This window comes from Ruditapes philippinarum, unplaced genomic scaffold (genome assembly GCF_026571515.1).
Source record: "Ruditapes philippinarum isolate M1 unplaced genomic scaffold, ASM2657151v2 ctg321_1_1_1_1, whole genome shotgun sequence".
NCBI classification, from domain to species: domain Eukaryota; kingdom Metazoa; phylum Mollusca; class Bivalvia; order Venerida; family Veneridae; genus Ruditapes; species Ruditapes philippinarum.
Window position 1 is genome coordinate 236,461 of NW_026860898.1, and position 21,197 is coordinate 257,657.

Sequence of the window (21,197 nt, forward strand, 5' to 3'; positions counted from 1 at the left end):
GGCTTTTACGCGTGTGCCATTAACGTTGTGACAAATAGTAAACATGACCAAATTCCTGTACTGTCCTATAAGTGCTTGCGAAGTATTTTTATTCCTTTGATGTATCCGTGCTACATGTGTATTGGTTCCACTCATAATTTGGTCACGATAACCGCGGCTGTTGGGGTGCGTCCAGGAGGGGTAGGGTATTGTTATTTTGCAACTGAAGACACTGTGTAAAACTTTCTACGATAAACTTTCATTTATACAAACATGTTATACATGTATGCACACACATATCATGTTAGAACATAGTTTGAATTCCTCATTGACGATAGTCAAATTCCAAATACGGACCACAACATAACATTGGTTACAAAATATACGCTTCTTTTCCAATATCTTGTATTAACAACAAATAAGGTACAACAGTGAACATGGCATTTTACTTTAGATATAGGAAAATTATATGAGTTCAAATAAGCATTGTTTTGACAGTTAATTATTATAAAAAAAATAAATCAAATATTGAAAAATACATTAGACTGGTAAGATATAACTAACTCTTTGATACCCCTTAAATGTAAAAAGATAACCAAAACTAATCTATTCTATTAAAGTAGTCATGAAATATTACATTCCAGTACCTCATTAAAACTTATTGCTCTTTAAGATGGCTTCTATTTTGTGAACATTGGCGTTAAAATAGTTGGCATTATCTAATCAGTAACGTAATAGTGCATGAAAATATTTGAGAATATTATCTGACTAACAAATAATCAAAACCTTTAATCTGATCATTATCAAGTTTCTGATTACTATATGTATTATAAAATGTCACAATAAAGCACATATAATAGGCAATTTGCGCGTGAATAACGGGCTAAAATGGGAAGAGCAGCGTCCTTTATTTCCCATACATAGAGTCTTAAATACTCCCCCACTGACTAAAACAAATGGCAGGCTAGTTTTTATGAATGGACGTATTAACAAAACATTAAAACAAAGAACGGGACGTGCAGAAGATATTTGTGAGCGTCTGTGTAATCTAGATTAAAATATCAGATTTGAACGATATATTTGCGTAAATGTTTGAATATTAGATTCATATCTCCTCGCAAGAGCAGTTCAGTGCCTCGGCTGTGATTACAAAGAAAGATAATCATTGATAAGAGATAACTCCTGTCAGATTATGGCGAAAAAGTAGGTATAAGCTTATAATTGTAGAAATAATGTCGTTTTGCTATCACTTGAGTGTGCAATAGCGAATCTAACCTTTCTACCGTAAATTAGACTTATCTGTTTAGAAATCAAACACTTTTCAACAGATTTTCATCATTTTGATAATTTCAAAATTTAATGTGATGAAAAGTTCATAACATTCAGAGAATCGAATTACGTACATCTGCAGGATTTTTACTTCTTCTTCCTCTTTAAAAATAACTTCATAAGAGTATTAAAGAACATTTCGGTCATGGTTGCAAAACGTTCATATGAATTCATTTTCTACATTTATGTACCTACATGAAATATAAGCATATTTTTTGTCATGAAATTAAAAGCAGATTGAATGCACGTGCTATCCGTTCCCTTCATATTTTACTTTGCATTTGACGGGAATAGGGAGTTTCTTAATTAATGTTACGAGAGACTTCGTCCGTCCCTCTTCCTTTAAATATTTTATTGCAACGAAGGTTCCTATGCATTATGTTGGCATTATATGTGGCTAATAAAAGATAAAAACTATTTCACATTAAGTACTTACTTTTTTGCTGATACAAAAAATTCTGCAAGTAGATCTTCAATCTTATTTTTGTATGTAAAAAAATAAATTGACATGAGAAATATGTAGGTACCTTATCGTTATGTAGTAGAAAAGGTTTTAAAAATAAGAAAAAATAGGCGCCCATAGAATGACATTTTATCGAGCCAAGTCATTGCTTTGTAAGTTTTTCAGAAAAACAAAACAAACATAAGTCGTTTTATAGAGCATATGTTATAAAAAGGTCAATGTCAAAGATATAAAACCGGAACCGGAAATAGTTCCTGGCGTCCTGTTCGATTTGTTTGAAGTATGAAGTTGAAGGATATATTTTATCTTTTCAAGACAAAATTCTTTAAATTATGTCATCTAGATACGTCAACAAACGTTAGTACTTCTCTGATAATATTCGTTTCTTGTAACAACAGATAATTATCATAAAGCTTTGTTAGACCAATAAGTTGTACCCTGGCGTTAATACATCAAAATATATGAAATGTATGAAAGCAAGGGATTGTTTAGTAAATATTCCATTGCCTACATTTATAAAATCAGACAATCATTTCATATCTGGCTTATTATCTTTTAAACTGGGGAGATATATACCATAGCGACTGCTTTCCATGTTTAGTAAAACATATGTTTCATAGAAAATCATATAATGTATACATGACCTCATGTACAAAGCCGTACCATCTGTCAAAATGTTTTGTAAATTCGGAAGAAAAGACGAGTAAATATTTACGCAACCACTGTGATATCCACAATCAGTATAAAGGGGTATCATTTCAATCTATCAGCGGCCATTCCTAACCTTAGTTGTCTTGATTTGCCGCTTCCAGAAGAAAGATACGGACCAGCTGATCGTGTGTACAAATATGAAATCTTACATGGACACCGGCTAGCTTGATTGTCTTAGATTACCTATAAGATTGGACGATATGTCACAATAAAAGAGAATTATTTGTTTTAATAAAAAAAACAGTCAGTCTTATCAAATTCATTGCATATATTCAATTTCAAGGCCATAAGGGCAAATTCAAAGTATGGAATCTTTTCCAAATTGAGATGGAAACTTTTCTAAGATCTAGCTAAAACATTGACTTAGTAGACTTAATTTATTCAACATTTCAAACAAACAAAAAGATAACTGGGAAAAATCTTTTGAAACACATTTTTACTAAAAAAATGTATCATTAATTATTATAATAATATTATTTTTCAGATAAATCAATCAACATCCTCTATAAACAGAACGCATGTTTACTTATCTTTGTCATCCGGAATTGTCACGAAGCACTGAGCTAGAATAACTTCTACAAACGATATAAACAGGTCTTTGAGATACAAAAAAATTACTATGATGTTTGGGATAGAATAGCAAAGCTTGTCGGTATATACACAAATATACAGACGAGTCACTTTAGAAACTGGAAGCACTTATTGTTTTTCAAAACATCAGACGACAACCCGTGCATATTTTACACAAGATATGATGTGTGCCACATGTATGTAATTATTTTTATCATATTTTCCCACGCTTTAGAGAGGCTTCAATAATTAAATAATGAACACGTATTCATGTTATAGGTCTATAATCAACGAAGATTCGCAGTCAGCTCTATGTATTAATACATATAACCTCCGATTAATTGAGACTTTAATGTCAGACATAAAAGATAGCTTGAAATTATTTTTTATAATAAAGCACTTTCTCACCTGTGACTATTATTGTTGTTATGGCATCGCGCACGCGGCACACGCGCATGCGTAATGCGCGGCACGTGATATTTATGAGTTTCATGTGCTGGTAAGCATGATAAAGAGATATAGGGAAACAAGTGCTGTGGTTTTTGTAGATATGTGCCTACAGCATACATTGACTTTATTTTTTTCCAGCTTAAAAGTACAAACTAATATTCGAGCTTGTATAGTCAATAAGTTTATACCGACCGATACAAAATCCAGTCTAAAATAATCTGAAAATTATCCCTTTATTTCTTATTTGCAATACCTTTTTTATTCCATTAACGCTATAAATACACACTAACCTCCAACCAGAACAATATTTACAATAACTATGAACAAGAATGAATGCCACGAGCAACAGTACAATAACTTTCATAATTTATTTATTGCACTTGTATAGGCAATTTCTTTTTTTTCAAATCAAATTGTTATGGACATTGTCCAAAAGAGAACTATATAAGAGTACTGGATAAGACGCAGGGGGAATATTTATTCATGATTTGATAGTTTCTTACACAGACTAATGTCTCGATATTTAAATTCGGTTGTTTTTTTTTCTTTCCTTTTATTATGATTGTCTGTCTGAAGCATCGTACGACAATATCGTACCACTATGTTACGTCATATTGGATATTTCTCCTTATATAGACATCACACCATTCAGGTTTCCTTTTTCTTTTTTGGCTTTGAGATTATTTTAGAAGATATTGTCGTCTGCGCGTCTGAAAGATATTACCGTCTGCGAGGCTTGGATACTTTACCAAATACATACATTTTACTGCACTTCTTGGATAGTTTACTTAATATAAATCTAGAGATCTGTTTAATGGACGATGAGAGAAGGGCGAAATGCCTCTTGTAAGCATTTTTGCTCAGGTCACGCCTTCTGTTACTTTTGCGCTCTCCTTGATTCTTTAAGTTTATTATAAGAATTTTGTATACATGTCTTCCCGTAAAAATGCTAAGTACTTCATTAAGAAATTTCTGATACTGCGTGCTCACTGTATTTCTTTAAAACTTCCATATGTATAAACATGTATATGTATATGGTTCTAAATACGGTAGATATATTCTTCAGTAGAAGGTCAATGTTCTATGTTATGTCAGTCTCCAGATATCCTCAAACCAGGGCTGTTTTAATTACAGTGAAGAAAAAAAATTGAACCATACGCATAAGGTTGATGGATAAAAAAATACGTAGAACGGTTTAACAGACCCCTTTATAATTAACGAGATCTACTTCTTTGCTATTTCACTAATGTTATTATTTCTTTAATAATTAATAGCAGAGTACTATTGTCAAGAGAATTTTCCCATAATATGAACGCTTACTGTTTATTTTGAGCAGAGGACACCATCTTCCAACGAATGTTTCTGGCGTCAATGTATTATTGTAATTGGTTACTCCCCTCAAATTAACGAACAAAAGACATAACGGTATGTTCCCGGTGTTAGCCAACCACCTGTTTAAACGAAGCGCGAAAACGCAATAGCCACTTTTGAGGGAAAATGACAAAACTCGAATATAGTGCAAGGGAGGTAACCTCTACAGTTACTACAAAATTCGAGTCGTCCTTTGATTCACTCGCCTTTGGGTTTGTATTCATACATTCTCGGTGACTTAATATTATTTTGTACATTCGTGTATTGCTCATTCGTGTAGTAAGTTTTCAAGTACTATATCCTCAAAGTTAAAGCAAGAAACCTCCAGATGAGTAAAAAATCTTTAAAAAAAAAGTCAAATTTGGGAAAGATATACATTTGTATTTACTCTTTTAACAAATGTATAATTAAATAATAACATTCCTGGGGAACCTTTGACTACATAATGCAATACATGACAGAATTTACTATATCATCACCAAATTTTTATCGCATGACTTAAGTAGTAAGTATTGAAATTTCGATATATTTTGATGAGTAGAAAAGCTATGGTACTTTCTGCAGATAATAAGTCTTGGACAAGGTTAGATCATTTAATCCGGAAGCATGATATTTAAACTCATTAAAACAGTTGTTAAGTTTTCATAGGAGTTATCATAGGAATGAACATTTATCTGGAAACGTGTTGCTTTTTTACCCTCAAACCTGAATTGTCAGTGCATGCTTGTACACACTCACAAAGTACTGACGAAGCACTCACAAAGAACTCTGTCTGTATCAAAATTTTTCTTCAAACTATGATTTATTATTCTTATTCCATAACGAGTTGATCTAATATAATATCTCTGGATTTTCTCGTTTAGAATTTATTCTAAATACTTTTAACTCCTCTAACTGGGGTGATTAGCCTTTGTCATCTGTAAATAGATCAAGCCAGCCGGCACATCCGTGTAGTCTGACCAGGCTCTATATATGGTGCTAAGTTTGGTAGTTTACCGTCCCATTTACCAGCGCATAGTTCAACTACCGCATCGTTCCCGGACAGGCAGTCAAGTATTTTACTAGTACTAGTTGCAGAACTACTTTCGCAAGGAACTGATAACTTCTGTACATGCCAGAACAGAGACACAGTGCGAATGACTGTAGAAAGGATTCCATGACCATGCACGACGAAAATGACTTGCGTCCTGCGGAAATCGATTTGAGCGTCATCAGTTAAAAGTTTTGCTGCCAAATTAAATGCCAAAATAGAAAATGTAACTCATAACTTTGACTTAAAACTTCGTTAAAAAACCTAAGGACCTTTTCATGAAAATCTTGAGTTTACAGATCTTTCTACTTTTCATTTTGTGTATTAAATAGAATTATTTATATTTCTGCAAAACATGAACGTTTCAAAAACGTTTTATATGCATTAAATGTGGGGAAATATATTTCACACTTTGTTTGCAATTATTAACCTGTGCGCATTTTTGCCAATTCTTTACAAAGCATATTTAAAGTTTAAAGTGACTCCACTGAGGTTTTTTTGACATGATGGGACTGAAAATAATTTTTCCAGATAAATGTACCATTTGATGTAGGTTTAGACCACTAATCTTTGTGCAAAATTTCAGATCATTCGCGCAATTCGTTTTTCCTGAATAATTATTCAAATTGTAAAAGAATGACCCCAAAATGAAAAGCGTTTAAACACTTTTCGCTGAAATCGGGCTAAGAAAGGCATAAAAATACGATTTTCAATTTATTTCAAAGTTTATTTCTGAACTATCTTTGCATAATATTATATTTCTGTTTAAAGTGCCCAAGCTCATTTATGTAAGGTTCTTATGTTATGTTTTAGGCTTTTTAACCTCAGTGGAGTCCCTTTAAACAAATTCTATTTTTTCAGTTTTGTCTATGAAGATGTAGCAGAAGTCATTAAACTTTTCGTTGAGATGGAAGGGTACCAGTGCGACAGGTGCACCGACGAAATACTTTTTTGCAATGACACACAGTAAACGTACATGTAATTCAAAATCAAACGAAGTCCGTCAGTCCAATGCGATTTTACATTACAATAATGCTATGTCTTTAAATTCAACAGTGAATCACTTAACAGATAAGACTTTCTTACATACATGTACAGGAATTTTTCCCCCATAAATATGTGTTTCATGTCATTAGCTCTTTTTATAGTTGTTCTGCAACTAAGTGTCTATTAACAGCTTTTTTTCGATGCACCTTTACCTATGTTTAATATCTTAACTGACATAAGAAAACTATTACAAATGATAATTTTATCGCAATTGTTGAGTAAGTAAGGTAAGGTAAGGTAAGGTAAGGTAAGGTAAGGTAAGGTAAAAGGTAAGGTAAGGTAAGGTAAGGTAAGGTAAGGTAAGGTAAGGTAGGGTAGGGTAGGGTAGGGTAGGGTAGGGTAAGGCAAGGCAAGGCAAGGCAAGGCAATGCAAGGCAAAGTAAAGTAAAGTAAAGTAAAGTAAAGTAAAGTAAAGTAAAGTAAAGTAAAGTAAAGTAAAGTAAGTAAGTAAGTAAGTAAGTAAGTAAGTAAGCAAGTAAGTAAGTAAGTAAGTAAGTAAATTGTTTATTAAAGTGACATGTGTTATTTACAATATAATCATATACAAATATTTTAATAAAGGTATTTAAAACATCCGGCCTTATGGGCCTATTAGTCACTGTTGACATTTGATACAGTATCTACTGTTCTCAAATATTAAACATAAAAGAAGTACAAGTTCAATTTCAAATATATGGACGATGTACATAGAATAGTATATTTTCACTTTCATCTTTATCAAGTAAATTAAACAATTAGATAAATGAGTAATTGATGGAATTAAATATTAGTGATACACATATATATGTTTCGGTGCAAATCGCTATGGGTATATATTTTATTATAAGGCTTCGCCTAAACATAAAAGCTTTCACATAAAAGCTTTGATTACGGCACGATACGGATACGAATAAAGAAATTAATAAGAAGGTTATCCAACTTCAGAGCATTTCTGCCAGTCATAATCGGCAGCCTCGAAAATACATTTCTGCCGCGTCACGACAAAACCAACATAATGGGTTTGCAACCAGCATGGATTCAGACCAGTAACGATTGTTTATGTGTATGATACCTTTTTTATTTAAAACTTTAGATATTTTGAAGAAAAAAAAGAGAAAAACATTTTCAAGGATTTTTCCAAAGCTGTCATCTTTAATCTTGTCAAAATGATTTAAAACGAAACAAGAAACGAATCCCAAACTACCGTATAATATCTCCAGTCACTGGACAGTAAGTCTATAGCAATGGAATTGACCTCTTTTGCGAATATAAATATACCAAATCTATAACCCACCTGCAGAAATCAGTAAATTATCACTACCTGTACTTGTGTCTCTGTGACTTAAAACCCAAACAAACAAACAAACAAAATCACTGCAGCAATCTGTGATATACGGTGTGCCTTTTTTCTTTCTTTTTTCATAGCAGGGCAACACATTGCAAAAGAGAAAAAAACATGTATTCAAAATTATAATATTGATTGGTACCGCGAAAATGAAAACGAGGCTTAATGGAGTACAATATACATGTATATTTGATATGGATTTTCGGACTCTCAATACGAAAATGGGGTTCAGTTGATAAAAATGGACAATGGTGATTTTAATTAAAAAATTACAATATGCAAACGCTGGAAGCTTTTTTTATAAGTGTGAAATTAATATCGCAGTATCATCATCATACGTACATTTATGAACAGAACAGAACAGAAAGTTTATTTTGACGTATACAAAGTACATAGTCAATTACATTAATACATTCATTCATACATACATATATACAATCACAAAATCAATGGATAGTCTGCAAATTTCTTGAAGGTGAACAGTTTAATCTATTTTGTTTCCTTCAGTATAGGATTTGACATAATCAGTTTAACATATATTACATAGTTTAATATTTAGTTACGAACATGTTGACAAAGATAGCGTGAATTTCACATACATTATTGTGTCACTTGTAATAAAGTTATCTATACATACGTAATAAACACCGATATCTAACTATATATACTACGTATACATACGTACATTTATGTTGGTGAGACGTTGGTGTGATTGTTGTTGTAGTATCGAGTTATTAACTTGTAATGACATTTAATTGACCGTTGTTTTTCGATCATCGTATTAATTGTTGAATATAATCTGCCATTCTATCACATTAAAAGGCGATGTCCGTTACGGAATTCCGTAGTCAACTTCAGTAGTTCAAAAATAAATGAATGAATGAATGAATGAATGAATATTTAAATAAATCAATAAATGATAAATAAATATTTAAAAAAAAGAAAGATTTGCAATAGTATATTATTTTCCGTACAGAAAAATCTTGTGAAAACAAGGATTCTTTTGTTTTATAAATAGCAAAATATAACGTGTAGAATATTTATGTTTTAAAATTCGTTCATTTTTTTCTCTTATTTACGCATTTACGGTGACATAAAAATGTATTTTCAGCAAATGTACAACTTTGTTGTTTCGATTTCATGTTCAGGAAGGAACACGTACAATTCTACTGGTGCTAAATATAAAAAGATCGCGCGCGTAAAAAAACAACAACAAAAACACGTCACAATGATTAATAACACGCATACTATAGAATACGTAACCACCGAAACTAAAAGCATGAGAAAGTAAACATGCTTTGTTCTGGAAATTTGACTTAAAAATACATCGTTATTTAAAGACATTATTTAATAAAATGTAACAGGTCATAATCGATAAATGTATGCCCATACTGAAAATCAATGAATGTTGTTGAATAATCTTACATTAACTGTAGTTAACATATAGAGTAATGAGTGTAGTCAATGGTATCCCGGTCCCCTGGAAAAGACGTGGATTGAGGAAGAAATTCAACAGAAATGAGTTTTATCATTTCCCCCCCCCCCACACACACACACACATGCGGTAGTTTTGTTTTGGGGACAAATAGAGAAGGAGTTATTTGGGGGACATTTCGAGGGGATTTTACCATCATGGTGGGGTCACTATTGCATTGCTTTTACGGAATAAAACAAAACAACTACCATATTGTTTCTAAATAATCTATTAGAATAGATCTTTTTCATGTCGGTTAACCATGGGGTTTACCCCATCAGAAAAAAAGCTGAAAAGTCACACTATGAATAGGATCCAAATCAGTGTTAAAACATTTACGTTTACCATATTGTGAAACAAATTGTCAAATAAAGAATTTACGCATAATAACATTGAAATATTAAATGCCTACAGAATGGTGAAATCATACGATACTATAAATTGATGAACCTGGCATTTCTACAAATTAAGTAAGCACAGAAATCCGATATTAAAAATACGTAAAATAAACAATTATCTAATATGACTATGTATTATACTTCCGGTATTTGATCTGCCGTCACTTAACAGCTAATCGATAGTGTGTCAAACTTACTTTAACCAAGCAACATTTAAAACATTTGGTAATATAATACCAGAGAATGGACTCTCAAAATAAATTCGGACATATCTTGTGGTTTTGTTTACAAAAAATGTAGCGTCCTGTATCGATACATCATTGTATCGCGATATTGTATAGTGGAGGCATCAATCACGATTAACCTAATATCGATAATATCGTGACATAGATAAGGAGATTCTGTGGAACATTATTACTATAAAAGTATAAATTATCTTATATTCCATTGCTGGACTTTAATATCTTTTAGCCAATAAAGTGTCTCTATTTAAAGGTGATTTCAACCTTACATAAGAGAACACACACTAAAAAACAAAAACAAACAAAAAAAAACATTATTTTCTTATCTTAACCTTAATCGGAAAAAATATTATTTTTTTTTATGATTTGAGACGCAAATATGATTTGTTTCTATTTCTTATTTACAAAATACGGAGTAAATTAAACATTTAAACTTCTACAGTGTTTCATTTTGAATTCCGATATTCCCGTTGTATATACTAGACTTGTATATCGCTTTTAAATATATATTTCCATGTATCAGATCAGATATTTATAGAAAATTTATCAATAAATACCAATCATGAAGGCAGAACAGTATTTTCATATTTGTCTCTGACGTTAAGTTGCGTAAACCCAACCCCATTATCATCATAATTAATGTCAGAAATAGCAAGCCCTAGCGTTCGATTTTCATAGAAAGAAAACAATAGTTGAAAGGAATGCTTTGATTTTCAAACGAATTATATATCAATCATACATAGCACCAAAAAAAAAATTGACTATTTCCTCTTCCGGGTCTGAAAAAGTACACGAAAATGATAAAAAAAATTAGCAGTAATATTTAAAGTATCTATGTCATGTACATTAGATGTGATATTTAAAAATATAAAACGTCATTCTAAATGCAATTTAGATGAAGATTTTGATAAAAAACAAAAGAACAACACATTTTAAATACAATTATAATCAGATTATTAGCAACGAGCCAAATTTTGCCGACAATTCACAGAAATATCCCAATACAAACTTACGTGTTCATGAGGGAGTAATTCATTCTTTTGAAGAAAAAAAAAGTTTGTTAGTCAACAATAACAATGATTATTTTTGGAAACTTACAAAAGCTATCGTTCTTATTTTTAAGCAAGGACTGGTATTTGGGTATTTTATCTGCGACTTACAAAATTTATTCAAGTAATACAGAAATTACGTGGAACTATACTTTCAGTTTTTTTCTCCATATGTATATATATGAATGAAATGCGCGAAATATGTATAGACTTGAGCGTGACAAAGTATGATTCGCAACTGTTGAATAGTAAACTCTGAGAAGTACTTAAAACTTTTCATATTTCTGATTATAAAAATAAACTTTATTTTATAATAAATTTTTGAAATCCGCGGACGCCAACTTGAAAGAAAGAAAAAAAATTTATCACATAGACTCTCAAGACAAATAAAAAAAATTGATATGGATTTGATCGAAAAAATGATGGAAGAAGGGGAATCTGTACGTGTGTTCGGGTACGGGTCTTTGCTCTGGAAGCCGGATTTCCAGTATGAGAAGGTAGAAACGGGCTGGATAGACGGGTTTAAGAGAAGATTTTGGCAGGGAAATGTAACACATAGAGGCACGGTTGATAATGTAAGTTAATTATGTAAACGACTTAAACAAATTCATCATGACAGAGCGTACTTATAATCTAAAGATCAGCCCAATTAATAGTTTGATAATCACCGGAAACACTTTATTTATTTATTTATTTTATTTTTAAGATTATCACGTACAGGGTAATAAGAAAGAAAACTGATTTTTATGTGGCTTCAGTATTAAATCCATTTAATAAATTTGCATACTTTAACCAGCTAACTTGTTCTACTTAGCGGTAGTAAGGCTGAACTAAAATGTTAATATCTATCAATAATTTATGCTTTATTAATGTACAAATCATTCTTAAATTTACAGATAGGACGAGTTGCAACGCTGATCCAGTCAAAAAAGGTACGTTGCATTTAAATCTGTTTGAGTTCAAGAAGTTTAAACAAATCGGACAATTCTTTTATATCTGTTGAAGTAACATTGGCTCATATCTTAACAGCAGAATTTATCTTTACAAAACGTGCAGTATTATAAAGTTGGATAATCGTGACGTTTATATAGTTTTTTTTACTAAGAGATTAATACACGGCAGAGTAGACCCGGAAGGTGATAATCGGCCCGCAAAATGAATAATGGCCCGTTAAAGTGCGCTACTGTCAACGTTAAACTACTGTATAGGCGCGTCAACGAAAAATGACTCTTTTTTGTTTAATGTAAACCGTTCTTATTTCAGATATGTGATAAATAAAATATTATGTTCGTGTAGATTCAATAATACATATGAGACTAGCATAATATGAGTTCAATAAATTTAGTATTAATTAAATCTAAACTCATCCATTATGCCATGTAATCGGGTAATTATAGCATTACTCAATATAAATAACTTGTAAAAAATATAAATAACTTGTAAAAAATCGATATAATGTAAATTGCTACAGATCATTGCCATAAAAAGAATGATCTATTTATAAATGTGTGGGTTTTCTACAATGAAATATGACACCAATCCCTTTGAAAAAATATGGTCAAATGTTTTCTCCTCAATGCGTATGTATGAAATACGGCTTAACAGATTATAAAATTCTTATGCTATGTGAAATTTTCTTGATGATATTGTTGATTTTCTTTTCTTAGGAAAAAATATTTGAAAATATAATTTTGAATATTTTACAGCATCGGGTTTGGGGTGTTATGTTTGAAGTTTCAAATCATGAGGATAAAGTTAAAGCTTTGAATGGACTTACTAATCGTGAGGTGACTCTCGGCGGATATGACGTCATTGAAACAACATTTTACCCACGAGATAATGGAATGAAACCATGCCCGGTCATTTTCTTCATGGCAACGCCTCAGAATGAACATTACCTCGGGAAAGCAAGCATGGACACCATGGCGATGCAAATTGTGAACGCTGTTGGACCATGCGGACCAAATATTGATTACGTCACTAAAATGGCGGACTTCATTAGAGAAAATATACCGGAAGACAAGGATGAACATTTGTTTAAGCTAGACAAACTTGTACGTGAGTACGTCTCAACAGTAGTAGAGCGAATTCATTAGAGAACATTAAGAGATTGAGCAATAACATATAGCCTATTACCAATGTATGTGTGCAATAATAAAATATTTATTCCATCATAACATTCATGATTATGTGTTTGAAAAACTAGTTCGAGAGTTCAAACTGTCTGGATGACGCGCATAGAAAATAACATTTGTGATTGTAATTTGCAAAAATATGTAAAAACTTGTGATTTTTGTAAATGTCTGTTTTATTTCCGGGTTTATGCTTGTTTGTTTGTGATTTAAAATTATTTTAATATTATCCCGTTTTGTTTTACTGAAAATTAAAAAAAATAATACGAATTTGTTCCTGAAATCAAAAAGCTCGATATCTTCTGTATACTGATCACCGTATATATTTCCAAAGGGATCCTGGTCTTCGAATGGGAGCAATATATTTTCCAATGGGAACTTTGTTCCCATTGGAAATAACTACATGTATATTAACACATTTTTAAAGTGGTCTGAAATCTAATAGATCTATTTTGATATCGGTTTTTTAACTGAGTAAAAGAATATATTAATATTTGTCCCTTGTTTTTGCAGGGCTGGTGATATACAGTTGATATTTCACCTAAATATTTAATACAAAGTATATTTAAAATAATAATGTTATTTCTAAAAAGTACTTAGATGTACTACCAGTTAACCTATAGATATATTTTTGTAAAGTTCGAACTGCAAATCACCAGCTACCTAGAGAAAAAAAACCGTCATCTTGATATTAAAAGAAATTTTAGACACTGTACACATTGTAATAAAAAATGAATTGAGGATGAATTTCATTATTTGCTTGAATGTGATACTTTTAAAAGAGATTACATTGTAGTACGAACACTATAATTGTCATCCAAATGTCTTCAAAATGGAAGATTTGATAAACTTTTTAAGATTAGGCTACATTAATAAAACCAGCTTTACATTGTTAGAATATTTTCTCAGTTGTCTGATAATGGTTCGTATTTGTTATTCACTTATGTTTGGTATATTTTCTTTAAAAAAGAAAAACAATAAATCAGTATTAAAATTCTGGCAGCTTTTTGTGCATTTTATTTTGTAATTGTTTGTTACAAACATGTATATTTGATAAGTTAATTGTTAATATGAAAATATGTTGTTGTTTTTTAATGAATAAAGAATTGAACTGAATTGATAAACTCATTATTTCTGAGACAAATCTTACAACAGCGATGGGTAGACAGATTCGTAACTTAACTTCTTGACGACGGAGGCCCTATCTATGGAAATAAAAACCTTAATTATATGGTAAATACATGCATGTTAAATTTACACCTTACCGAGCTATTGAAAGTACAATGCCTTTAACAAGAATCATCTCCTTATTAAATAAAGATAGGAGAGAGAAAAATTTAACTGCAAAAGACAAGGAAACATGAAATTATGTTACCGGTATAATTTCTATTTTACATTTATTATTATTAGAATTACTATTGGTGTCTTTTTATAGTTCAAATCTAACATTTTGACAATAAGTTTATATAGTTTTACTGATTTAGTATTTTTTATGGAAGTCAAAATACCAATTTGTTGACATTTGTTATCTTTAGGACAAATTATTTTACTTCCAGTGGCGTTTCTTTATCTAGGAATGAAGCACGGAACATTATCCTTGGTAATCTTGGCTATCTACCGTATTCCAATAATGTAGTATATACGGAATGTGTACCGTGGCTAAATCAATTATTACATCATTTTAAGTAACATGTTTCCCTTTTTTAACAATAATATAAGTACTCATTTCTGAGGCATAATGTGTACAATTAATAATCATATCATTCATTATACTGCTTTACTACGCTATTTATTGGAGAAACTTACTACATAATTATACATATAAGTTTTTAAATAAGATAATTTAAAGAATGAAAAAAATATACATTTATGTGGTAAAAAAGTCACTTTAAACAATACATTTTATTGTAAATGTTAACGAAGAACATAGATTAAAGGATTTGTAACAGTAGGTAACGAGGTGTATTTATAGTGTACATGTACACGTTTTCACGTGGTTGTATATCTGAATTGCATCACCTTAATTTAAAGCATTGTCCCATATGGTTTCCGACTCTCAGGTTGTCAATATAATAAAATCTGTTTGCGATTTTTACTTTCATTGGTTAAGCGTGTGTATATCTTACAGAAAAGGATTAATATTTATCATGTTTAAAAAACATAACATAATTTAAATCGAATAACATAATTATATCATCGGATGTGTATATTAATTCGCAGACTTTGACGTAGTGTTAACATTCTGTTTATGTTTAAAAAGAGAGAAAAACTCCACCAACAATTTTTGAAATGGATTTAATTGAAAAAATGATGGAGGCGGGAGAATCCGTGCGCGTGTTCGGGTACGGGTCTTTGCTCTGGAAGCCGGATTTCCGGTATGAGAGGGCTGTGACGGGCTGGATAGACGGGTATAAGAGAAGATTTTGGCAGGGAAATGTAACACATAGAGGCACGGTTGATAATGTAAGATTATTATTATTATTGTTATTATTATTATTAAAATTCTTGTTAATCAACATTTCTTATCACTAAATCTAAAACTTTTTCCATATCTTAGATATATAGTACTGCATAATTTACATTTCATGCAAAAACTTGTTAGTATTCGTGAAAATAAAACGGACTTATTTTCTTTCAGATCGGACGGGTTGCAACACTAATACCGCATAAGAAGGTATGTATTCGTAGATAAAAATCAATTTAAAATCAACTGCTTCATTAAGTGTTATATTCTATAGGTGAACTATCTAATGCAATGCTAAGTTTGTTTATAAATAACTGCACGATAAACCTAGCCCATTCACTTGACTCACGTTTTTCCGTTTAAAGAAAACAATAACAAACCTTTACAAATATTGCATCACCCAAACATAACACGTATAGCACGCGTGTTTTGGTATTGATCGCTTAAACACATGTTGAGCTTTCTTTTTTTCGACGTCATAAGTACGATAGTAGTATAATTTACATTTACGACTGAGCATAATAATAGTGTCATTCATTTACAAAAAAGAAATCATAAATATGTATGAGTGATTTACATGATAGAACACGCATACAATTAAGAAAATTTTCAGCCGTTAAAGTATATTTAGTATACATTAAAGTACCAATCAGTTGTAGGACCCCAGCACCGGGTGTTTAAGCCCCCTTCCCCCAGCACCGGTTTATAGCGCACGGCCCCTTTCACCAAGTAATAGTGGGTCTTTTACATTTTGAAATATCAAACCCTTGTTGCTCTTGCCGTGTGAGTTAGAATACCCCAGTTATTTTGGCGCCAAAACTTCCCCTGCATTTATATGACAGAGGGGACAGATGGTAGGTAAAATGGGGCTTACCCTTGCTTTTCCCCGCACTCACCTTGGGTGTGGAGATTAATAATGTATTTCCCATCTGTTATTGTATTTACGGATTTAGTATTGCAATTAGAGAATGACGTTTCATACTTAGATAATACGTCACTTATTTCATACGGATTATAAATAAACAAAATTTTATGAATTATATCTATTATCGGTTAGGAAGAGTATCAAGTTTCAGGCTTCCCATTATGTGAGTGATGGATATCGCACATAGTAAAATTAAAAAAAAAAAAATTAAAAAGTTTTGTGATAAGAAAGGAAACTTCCGAAACGTGTGCACCTAAATAGATCTTGCGAATGGAATCGGCTTAAATATGACTGTATTATTAATTTTAGATACCACACAAAGAAATGGTTCCTTTCCAGTATTTTAAGTTTTTCATGTTTTTTCCCATAAAGATATCTAGTGGCTAATTTTTAATAAAGAAAACAAATTTATTTTCTTTCAGAGTAAAGTATATGGCGTGATGTATGAAGTCAAGGACCAAGAAGCAAAACGTAAAGCTTTGAATGGTTTAACTAATCGTGAAGTGACTCTTGGTGGGTATGACGTCATTACAACTGCGTTCTATCCGGCAGACGATGACACTAAGGCTAGTTCTGTAATTGTTTTCATGGCAACACCTCAGAATGAATATTACCTAGGGAAAGCAAGCATGAACACCATGGCGATGCAAATTGTGAACGCTGTTGGACCATGTGGTGCAAACATTGATTACGTCACTAAAATGGCGGACTTTATAAGAGAGCATATACCGGAAGACAAAGATAAACACTTGTTTGCGTTAGACAAACGTGTGCGCGAGTTGATTGAACAGAAATACTGCCTTAGTACTTTAATAGGACAAAGTGAATTCTTCGAAGAAAGACAAGAATCGAGAGAATAAAGTGTTCTGCCAAACGAGAATAAGTTTTGATCTCAGAATATGAAGTCAGTATTAGAGTGATACATGTATATATTTTGAATACATGTACATGCATTATGGATCAGTGTTCATTACTTTATACCTTGATAGTCATCGTCTTTAGCTGACTTCATGTTTGCTTTACTTATTTATTTACTTATTTATTTATCAACAGCACTTACATGTATTTATTTATTTAGTAAGATATACTTACACATTATGTTTCAGATATACCATGCATTTATTCTATGATATACAGTACAATGAATATGCAATACAATGGCAAATGACACCATGTGTTCTTGTGACACCCTGTGTTGAATTTTAGATGATTTTGTTACATTTTTTGCAGCTTCGACTTTCTTATTACCAACATAAATATGGTATTCCGCTCCTGTGTAGGTGGCATTAGGCCTTCTTTTTTGTCTGTAAAAACTTTGTGTGTGAATTCGAGTTCATGTACTCGCCACCGGTTGCCCATATGGGTTAATACTCCAGAAGAGTATTTATTAATCGAGGAAAGTCCAGGATGCAGATACATAGAGATGCCCAATTCAAGAACCTTTTCCTGGTTCGTTAGCGTGCCAAGTGTTTAAGCACTAATACAAAGGCCCTCGATTTAAAGTCTCATCTGAAAGACTGATTAGTATTTTTAGTTGACCAGCCCGGGAATCGAACCCACAATGTCGGGATTACAAGTCTAGATCTCTAACCGATTGAGCTATGCAGGCTGGCAAAAACTTATTTTAGTTAATGTAGTCTTTTATAATTATGCTACTTTTCACGACAGACGGCATGATTTTAATACAACCATTTATTCTAATTAACTGAACGCTTCACACAGAGAGTTTATAGTTTGCAATCTTAAAGTTTTCCTACAAAAACAACCGAAGCTGTGCTGTTTTCAAAATAAAAGTACAACTATTTACTTATAATGTAAATATATAACGAACATTACGTTTATAATGGACAACATAGGCAGATACAAGTTCATATAACAGCAAGTATGGACCATTAGAGGAAAGGCGTGGTCATTATCTCTTTAACGAAGTCGAATATATGTTTAAACTCTGTCACAATGTAAAAGATTATATCACTGTAAATAAGACCGTTTAATTTGGCAGAAATCTTATCGTGAAGTAGATCCATACACAATCCAATTAATTGTACTTTAATGGGTTCGTACCACGGACTCCTGTAACGGATTTTTCCCGGCATAGAGAGCAACCCCGCATAGATGGCCGTTGAATGGTATTTTAATTACTGAAACCATAGTATACAAACTGGTTTGAACAATGATGTCTAACAGTAGAAAAGGCTCATGTATCAATGTTGTTTTCCTAAATCTTTTGAAAAAAATTATGCAATTAAAAATAGATTTATACAAATACGGTAAACTGAGAAGGGTTCGAATTCGTGGGTGACCAAAATTTACAATGATATCAACCGTTGGTCTTTGTGTGTATAAAACCACGGATGTAACTCGGTAAATTCTTGTAAACAAACCAAAACAACATCTCCAAATGATATGTATATACGTATGGGTCTCGTTTATACGCAGCGTTCATAAAGTGCAATTCTAAACTGCCGGTGCCCCACACCGTACAGAAAACTTGTTCAAATATATTTTTCTATTGTAGTCACGCTATATTGTGATATTTGTCTCTTTGACGTCACTAAAACCACAACATTACATTTTAACAATTCGTGAAATATTACACATGCGCATTAATTATACGGAAGTGAATCAGAGTGAGGTAATATAGATCACTAAATTATACACGTTTAATTATGAAATTGAGGTCATTGACCTTATTGTTGTAATTATATAGTAAACAATAATTAGGTTTATATCTAACGGCAAAATAAAATAAATTGCTGTTTGTTTTCCGAGTGAGTCTGGAATTGAAATGTGTAAATAAATTCCATAAACTATCAGCATACAAATTAAACACACTCGATTTGAATCACGTATGCATTATTAATTCAACGTATTTGATATACCAATAATATGGCCTATTACAATCGCAAAAGGAAATTTACGAATAAAAAGCGCGAAACATTCAATGTGATTAAAATCATAAGCTATAAGTCAAGTGCTATATTATTTGGGTTAAAATTAGAAAGATATACACCGAGTATTTCAGTAAAAGTATAAAATATTTCCTTATATTTCTCGACTAGTATCAACCACCCGTCAGAGTAAAAATGCCATGTAAATATGGACCGTTATTAATTGTGTTCTGCGTGGTTGAAGGAGAACCGTTGCTACATCAAACAACAACTTTACACCAAAAACAACAACATAACGTTCATCAAATGTTTCATAATGTTTGAAATAAACCACTTGGTTTATTAATTTAAGATCATCATAGTTCAGATTAAATTTCATTACATTGTGGCCGAGTCCATGGAACCATATTCTTACAAAGGATCATAAGATTTTTGTTGCTGTTGATTTTTATTATATTTAATTTTTGATTTTGATTACTATTGCCTTAACAAACTTGCATATAACCACATTGTTAATATTTTACAAAACCACCCTTTTTAAAAAGTTAATGGAAGAAACTTGGGACTCTTTACGATTCAGTCGCAATATCCTGTAAAGAGTTCTTTCATTGTCTTAATGCGTACGGCGCCAAATAAATGGCGCCAAAATGATTCCAATTTGGAAGTCTTCTAACTTCCGTAGAAATGGAAAGAAAATGCATACTTTATTTTTGAAGATACAAGAATTATACTTCGACATACAAATGTACATAAATGATCAAATGTAGACAATTAAAGTCACAATACATGTACAATTCCAGACCATTTATTTGATATGCATTACTTAAACCTACATTGAATTTGTATGAAGGCCGCCATTTCCAACAAAAGATGGAATAAGAAAACGATCAGGTTGCTTTAAGGAAGAAATAATATTTAACTAAGTAGAAATTTATAACTCCTGACGTTAATACCAGAATTAAAGGATAATAAAATTTACGATCAAATGATTTTCTTATACGATAATTTTTATCTTTTTCCCATCCAATATGTACCGGAAATAACAACTTATAATTACATCTGTAATTATGCAAACAAGAACAGGATGCAAAAATCGCGGATAGCAATGTGCCAATATTGGATTCCATGTTCAAATTTCCACTGTATTGAATAGTAATGTAATTGAATACTTAACACACGGCCCAATTCTCATTATTTCCACCAAAAATACATTTATCAAGTGACCGAATCAAATGCTTACAAATTTTATTGACCTCTTCAAAGAATTTAAATGATTTAAATATCTGTATGGACCTTAATTTAACCCAAACCTGAAGCTCGGGCCCATTATAAACCCAAAAAAAAAAAA

At 31.6% G+C, this 21,197-nt stretch overlaps 2 protein-coding genes across 2 annotated transcripts; both read left to right on the forward strand.

Annotated features, from left to right (window-relative positions):
* Window positions 1–11,656: 11,656 nt before the first annotated feature.
* On the forward strand, window positions 11,657–13,533 carry LOC132713795 (putative glutathione-specific gamma-glutamylcyclotransferase 2). The gene is made up of 3 exons (XM_060696474.1): window positions 11,657–12,012; window positions 12,334–12,369; window positions 13,144–13,533. The coding sequence occupies exons 1-3, from the start codon at window positions 11,839–11,841 to the stop codon at window positions 13,531–13,533; spliced, it is 600 nt and encodes a 199-aa protein (XP_060552457.1). The 5' UTR covers window positions 11,657–11,838.
* Window positions 13,534–15,527: 1,994 nt separating this feature from the next.
* LOC132713794 (putative glutathione-specific gamma-glutamylcyclotransferase 2) lies at window positions 15,528–18,163 on the forward strand. Its single transcript, XM_060696473.1, has 3 exons — window positions 15,528–16,032; window positions 16,208–16,243; window positions 17,381–18,163. The coding sequence occupies exons 1-3, from the start codon at window positions 15,859–15,861 to the stop codon at window positions 17,816–17,818; spliced, it is 648 nt and encodes a 215-aa protein (XP_060552456.1). The 5' UTR covers window positions 15,528–15,858; the 3' UTR covers window positions 17,819–18,163.
* Window positions 18,164–21,197: the final 3,034 nt, after the last annotated feature.

Excerpts from the sequence above, each read along its gene's own strand:
- LOC132713795 (XM_060696474.1), top strand. The coding sequence starts at position 11,839 with ATGGATTTGATCGAAAAAATGATGGAAGAAGGGGAATCTGTACGTGTG. Across the intron at positions 12,013-12,333 it reads ATAGAGGCACGGTTGATAAT|ATAGGACGAGTTGCAACGCT; the intron begins GTAAGTTAATTA and ends TTAAATTTACAG. Across the intron at positions 12,370-13,143 it reads CGCTGATCCAGTCAAAAAAG|CATCGGGTTTGGGGTGTTAT; the intron begins GTACGTTGCATT and ends AATATTTTACAG.
- LOC132713794 (XM_060696473.1), top strand. The coding sequence starts at position 15,859 with ATGGATTTAATTGAAAAAATGATGGAGGCGGGAGAATCCGTGCGCGTG. Across the intron at positions 16,033-16,207 it reads ATAGAGGCACGGTTGATAAT|ATCGGACGGGTTGCAACACT; the intron begins GTAAGATTATTA and ends ATTTTCTTTCAG. Across the intron at positions 16,244-17,380 it reads CACTAATACCGCATAAGAAG|AGTAAAGTATATGGCGTGAT; the intron begins GTATGTATTCGT and ends ATTTTCTTTCAG.